Source organism: Limulus polyphemus, unplaced genomic scaffold (genome assembly GCF_000517525.1).
Source record: "Limulus polyphemus unplaced genomic scaffold, Limulus_polyphemus-2.1.2 Scaffold454, whole genome shotgun sequence".
NCBI classification, from domain to species: Eukaryota; Metazoa; Arthropoda; class Merostomata; order Xiphosura; family Limulidae; genus Limulus; species Limulus polyphemus.
The window spans coordinates 21,244-28,339 of record NW_013666064.1 but is presented as its reverse complement, the minus strand read 5'-3'; the positions used below and the strand labels follow the sequence as shown (position 1 = coordinate 28,339).

The 7,096-nt window shown below is 33.6% G+C and overlaps 1 protein-coding gene across 5 annotated transcripts in view; it reads right to left on the bottom strand.

Moving 5' to 3' along the window:
• LOC106458383 (H(+)/Cl(-) exchange transporter 3-like) overlaps positions 1 to 7,096 on the bottom strand; it is a 77,415-nt gene that overhangs the window by 53,669 nt on the left and 16,650 nt on the right. Inside the window, exon 1 of one of the 5 annotated variants that reach the window (XM_022384570.1) lies at positions 1,097 to 1,221. The exons of 2 other annotated variants lie outside the window; for them this stretch is intronic. Coding sequence is in view for 1 of the 3 variants with exons in the window: in XM_022384569.1 (XP_022240277.1) it covers positions 497 to 518 (22 nt within the window). In the remaining 2 variants the exon portion in view is untranslated. Of the gene's footprint in view, positions 1 to 496; positions 519 to 1,096; positions 1,222 to 7,096 lie in introns of those variants that run through there. 2 more of the 5 variants (XM_022384571.1, XM_022384569.1) reach the window with 2 other exon arrangements.

The following is a 7,096-nucleotide window of genomic DNA, read 5'->3' as shown; positions in this document are numbered from 1 at the left end:
TAAAACAAACGCTATATCAACGAACGTCAATAATACTTCTGACTGCAGATCAATTACACACTGTCCACACACATTACACATTACCCCTCTTTTATATACCAGCCTACCCTATCTAGCAAATACTAGAGCATTCGCCAAGATACGGGATAGTTCTAGAAACAAGAGGGCGTGAGAATCACATGATCTCGATGACGCACCAATACTGTCAAAAAGCTTCAACTAGAACCCTTTAAAACCTAGAGTAATACTAATAGACATGTGATAGCCAAAATATTGCTTAAATAACATTGAATTTGAAGTACAAAAATCAAGCCTTTGCAAATAGCGAATAAACACTGCTGTACATCTATAAAGAGTTCACAATAAGCTATATTAAAACATACACATTTATATATTAAACCTATTGTGTATCTAGATTGTAATCTCGATTACATAGCCAAATCACTTTTATGTTTAATACATTCAGACAAAAATCTCAAAATTCATATACACACACAGCTGAATCCATACAAATCCATTGCTGCTTCTTTGTTTCCCACACACCAAACACTATTGAAAAGTTGGCCTTCCATGATAAAACATAACATCGTTTTTGATGTCGTATGCAGTTGTACGTTTACTGTCATGTTTGCCAATACGAAACCACAGCAAAGAAATCTTATAACGTAACCATAGCAACCATTTACTGCACTTAGCTACCTCAAACTACACCAATTTTTAGATTTTGGTGCAACACGGACACGACTCATAACAATGAAATATGACTAGACATCATTTGTGCAATAGCAACAATGTGCAATTTACAGATTGCGTTGGTGAAACCTATAAAACTATTAAAATATGACAAAAATAATAATTTTTAACGCAATATAACAAAACCTTTTAAAATGCTACAACACGAACACATGGCGACAGAACAACGTGAATTCTAAAGAAAAAAATTTACAACTCAAATACTCTTTCCAATTTCCTATAATTCTCAAGAAACAATAAAAACACTAACCCTCAGTGAAGTTTGTACCGAAAGTAAGATCTTTACAATACAGATAAATCAACGTAAAATATATAAAGCGTTAAAATAAGCTTATTTACCAACCCTGATTCGGTAGATACGATCCTCAAAACAATGGTCAGCAACACATATACGAAACATATATGAAAAGTAGTTGGCAACGTGTAAACTAACTACTTATATCTATATTCCAACGAATGTTACAAAACAATAAAGATTAAACACGTAGAACAAGTACTGAAAGTTCATGTTTCAGAGTTAAATCAGTAGTAAACATATCTAATGATAGAAGGAAACAAATGATTGCACAAACACAACAGCTGAATGTAAACACGTTGATCCACTTATGTCTGTTTTTTTTTCCTTTCACAAACGACATTTTTAAATACCAGAGATGCAGAATCTGATCACTTCAAAGTTGTGTGTGTGTCGGATTTCATACCTTTTCAACGTATTTTTGTGTTAACTTTCATACTTGCTGGGAAGGCTTAAACTAAAGCATAAAGTGTACAAAGTCGTATAACTGAAAAGTGCTCAACCAGATTTTACATTATCTTCTTTATTCGAGGATTAAGCAACACATATAAAGCAAAAGAAAAAAAATTACATTTATTTCTAGTTCAGTTAAAACAGTGATTAAACAACCAGCAATTCTGTTAAATAAAATGCACGTTGCTTGGTAAAATTAAAGAATAATTATAAGCATATTTTCTGGATTTTAGATAATAATGAAATTATTTTCCAAATATATAAAGTAAGTAATGTGGGTATAGTTAAAAGTTCAAACTTTTGTTGCTGGTGGCATGGGAATATTTTGATATTTAAAAAACTAAATGGAATTATAAAGGCTAAAAAAGTTTAATAACTTTTAAGTAAAAAACAAACACGCAAATAATAAAGCACTGATGACTAAGTAAATAAACAGAGATTATCACAATACATATAATCGAAAATTGCACAGCTTTATCATTTCTTCGTGATATACTTTTCTATTTGTAAATGTTCTATGGCATGCACTTACCTGCCTTCTTGATATCAGTTTATATGGCACACCGTCACACGCGTGAGATAAGTTTTATTCGTTTGCAAGTGATCTGAATTGGCCGTACCACCCCTAAGCTTGGCGCAGCATTTATGAACACGCATTCGTTTTTAAGAGAGCAAATAAAACTAGTATATTACAAGTGACTGGAATAATCGGAATTATGTATATAAATAGAAGTACAATTTGATCACCCTCGTGAATGACTGATTTGGAATAAAGTTTTAGCTTTTAAACACATCTCAAGAGAACGAAAGCTTTCTTAGCTCCTTCGTAACCACATTTTAATTATCACAGTAACTACACAATTGTTTTCCTGGGATTCTTTTGATTTCAATTTTATACAATAATTTTTTAAAACTAGCTGCTTTTTAAATTAATAAAGCTGTAGTTATATACACTGCCACTATAAAAATTCAAAACTAAAAGTCAGTTGCAAAAGAAACTTAGATGTCTTTAAGAAAATCTGTATTGGCAAAGATAACACTGGTTAATTAACACCAGTCACGCCTACCAACGCCAGTCTGTAAAGTGAGAATGTACTACATATGTATTTCTAAGTAAAGTGGTAGCGGTAAGTGCTGCCTGGAAAACCGAATTTTTCCCCAACTCCTATGTCTGAATAATTTTCAGACCATTAATTCACATCTTTTCCTGTGAATGATTTAAAATATGTGCATTAATAATAATAATCACTATATAGAATCCTAATACAAATTAGTAATTGACGATTTTATTTTTAAAGTTGTGCTAAAAATATATGTGGATAATATTAGTTCATTCCACATAATATGGAAAAGTAACATAATAGAAAGTAAAGACAATGTCAATTTAATTGATGGAACTAGTAATTCATTCCAATTTTTATTATTATCATTACAGCCTATACTAGAAAACAAAACATTCTCTATAACGAAATGACAACTAAAAACCTTTATATCATTCTGGAAACACTCAACCCACATCTTCAGACTTTTCATCTTTATTATTATTTTAGACCACCTTTATGGTTTGAACTTTAAAAACGACTACACACATGGTAACTAATAATTTAATGCTGTAGCGTAAGAAACTACGTGTTACTGTATGTAGTACAAATTCCCGCGAGGTCACGATTCACAGAGGCCCCAATACACCAATAATGCTTTGCATAACCTCCAGTTACTTCCATAGCTAACCAAAGAAGATTAAGAACACAGTTTTGAACATGACACACCGCGGGGTGGGGTGGGGGTGGGGGGTAGGAACACAAATTTTGGTGTCAGATTCGGGTTAAGCGACTCTGAAAATCCATTCCTAAACACTCATTACGCTTAGGGTTACCAGACGTCCAAGTTTTTTGCCTTATTTTATGCCCCTATCAGAAACAATAAAAGTATTAATTGATATATACGGTTTGTTATTATATCCGGCTCATTTAAATCTCACTTAGAGAAACACTTGACAAGACGACAGATCACAGTATAGCGCTCCCTCCGTCACTGCCAAGTTTCCTTAACCTAGTCCGCAAGAATTGAGATTTGAAGACTTGCCCAGCTGCGAAAAAAAAAGGGGCAACATTTTTTTGAATAAGTTCAAAAGTAAGTTTCAACAAATTTTGTTGGTCAGTGGTTACAAAATGTGTTGCGATAAACATTGTGTTATTTATTAAATGATAAAAGTTATATTATTGTAATTTAAACTGTTTTAGAGACGTTACAGTGTCATTCTTTATGGGAAGGAAGTTCCAGTTTTTCACTGTGGAAATCTGATAAACCTAATTATGTTGGGTAACCACTAAGGCGCGTTTTATACCTCCTTCGTAAGGCCGAGTTTCGTCCTGCTAGGTCCGAACTGTGGAAGGAACTCGCGGACAAACAAACACAATTTGAATTATTAAAGGTCATGCATTCTTCGTAGTGGGTAATTCAAATGTTAGTTATTACTGATGTTCAACAATAGCATCAAAACGCTTTATATAAATTTATACTGTGCTGTTTCTTATAGAATATCCTATGGAGAAGAACGCGAATATTTTGTTTTCATCGGGTTTTAAATAGCATGTATATACTCCTTTAATTTCACAATATTACTGTACACCGTCAGGGATAATAGGTTATGGCTATAACAACATTTATCGTGTGGTATTCAGGTTCACTGGTGTCTGAAATAAATTCCCAAAAAAATAAAAATCCACAAAAAACACAGGTTCAGGATTATAAAGAATAAACTGCACACGAGCAACAAAAGAAAACCTTTGAACAAAAGTAGACTAATTTGGTTTGTTTTGAATTTCACGCAAAGCTACACGAAAAGATTACCTGCGCTAGCCATCCATAACTTTGCAGTGATAGATTAGAAGGAAGGCAGCCAGTCAACACCATCCACCGCCAATTCTTGGGCTACTCTTTTACCAACGAATAATGGGATTGACCGTCATATTATAACGCCCCCACGGCTTAAAGGGGCGAGAATATTCGGTGATGGAGATTCGAACCCACGACTATCAGGTTGCTAGTCAAGCGCCTTGACCACAAGGCCAAAACAAAAGTGAAGAAACGAACAAAAGTTTTATTCTCGCATATATCTGTAATATCAACAAATTATTATCTGGCTTCTCATTCTGTATGACTGACTGCTAGGGATATGAGTAAAATGGATGAAGTCCACCGTAACAAGGGCTTAAATCAAATAATAATAATCAAAAAATTAAAAACTGTGGAAATATCCCTCCAGGTCGAAATCGTAGTAGGATATCCTGTAAGTCCTCAGGATTTATCCACTGATTTGCATACAATTCTAAGCTATCTCAAGCCACTTTACAGGTTTCTGTATTGCCTATTTGAATAGACTGCCTTCCAATCAACTCCATACAGAAACACATACATGATAGATTGAAAGTTGAATGCTGCAGTATGTAATTTTTACCTGTATAAAAGGATTAGCACAAGATTACAACCTTTAGACATTCGTTAATAAGAACGTGATTAAGTAACTACATGCAGAAATTACGGTTATATTTAGAATAATTACATGAATATGACCGAATCAAGATATATTCTATACCAATAATGGAAGAATGAGATTTGTAGTTGTTCCATGTAGGACAAACGCATTGTTCGGAACTCTTATATTGATTCTCTATCATCTTTTCTTAAATTTTCACTTGCAATTACACACCCTGATATTTTTTCAGCTATTAAAGAAGTCTATTTAAAAATTCTCATTTGTGGATATGACTAACATTTCCAAATTATAGTTACAGATTCTACACACTCGTTTTAACTGGGAAATATAACGCGGCTAAATAAATGACCGGCATGGCCACGTGGTTAGGGCGCTTGACTCGCAATCTGAGGGTCGCGGGTTCGAATCCCTGTCCGATCAATCATGCTCGCCCTTTCAGCCGTGGGGGCGTTATAATGTAAAGTTCAATCCCACTACTCGTTGATAAAAGAGTAGCCCAAGAGTTGGCGGTGGGTGGTGATGACTAGCTGCCTTCCTTCTAGTCTTTCACTTTTAAATTAGGGACGGATAGCGCAGATAAGCCATGTGTTGCTCTGCGCGAAATTCAAAACAAATCGATGAACAAATGAATACGTTAAGTTACCTAGCACCATCAGGTGGCAAATTTTGAATAGAATCGCACAACAGTTCATGCCGCCTCGTCTTACAATATCAAAATTGGTCATAGAAATAATTGAAATCAACAATAGTTCGGTAATGAAAAAAAAGAATGAACATACACGTACATCCGTATTTTTATCGATGGTAGTTCTTAGCTTGTTTTTTATTCTTTGGATAAAGACAGCTTTAACTTAGAACCATATAGTTTGAATTTAGAAACGAGCATAATTGATCAGCAGTGCGTAACATAACTGTAAGATAATTTGCGAATCACTTAATCGCACACTCTGGTAATCGCAAATAGTTACTAAATTATTGAAATTAATCAACTGTTTAATAATTATTCACTCTTCCATGAGTTAATACATCGTAAAAAATAAAGGAAAAATATGACGATTTTCTAAAACTCTGAAAAAAAGATTAAGACGATACACCAAAAGTTGTTTATGTCCAGGCATTTTTTAGGAAAAACAGAAAATCAACCATGTGGACCGACAATCTTGGTCCACGTATTAGTTACAGTAAGCACATTATGACGAACACACACATGTAACAAATATTTTGTTGTGAAACAGCTGGCCGCCCATAAGTAAACAATGAACATCAGTGAAACAAAGAAACGCAAAGGACTTACTTTATATACTAAAGCTGAAATTATGAAAGCAATGGATTTCGGTGTTTAAAAAATGTATCGTGACACAAAAAAATCAACATACCGCAGTCAACATTCCAATATTAAGTACGATTTTAAAGATTGGCGAAGCAATTTTAAGTCGTTGTGAAAGTAAAAAAGTGGCATAAAACGAAAAAGAAATTTGGTACAGGCTTATAAGGAAATAAACAGTGTTCGCAAGCGCACAGTAAGAAAATCGCAATGGTTTTGCCTGTGTTAACAGAAAATACTAATAAACTTGCAAGGAAACAGGGAATTATTACACATTTTAAAGCCAATTCAGCGTAGTTGGAATGATCTAAAAAAAGGTAATACTATTATTTGGAAACTTTTAGTGGTGCAAGAAATTTTGTTTATTCTGAATGTGAATCATGGAATGTGTATATCGCCTAAGAAGTTTTTTTTTTATTTCAACTTTTTTGCCTGCCTTATAACGCTTAATGGAAAAGCAATGCTCGGGTGGAAGAATGGTAAAAGAAGGGTGATTGTTCTGTTTTGTACAAAACATGGATTATATATATATATATTGTTACAATTAACTATCACTCAGTAAAATATACTGATGTCATCCATACGTTTTAGTTTGACCTTTACAAAAATTGGTTGTGATTTTGAAGTTGCGTGAGTTTATTTGATTCGAAACTGTGAAATCACAACCAATTTTTGTAAAGGTCAAACTAAAACGTATGGATGACATCAGTACATTTTACTGAATGATAGTTAATTTTAACATGAAGAGAGCTTTTATATGCGGAAATATCTG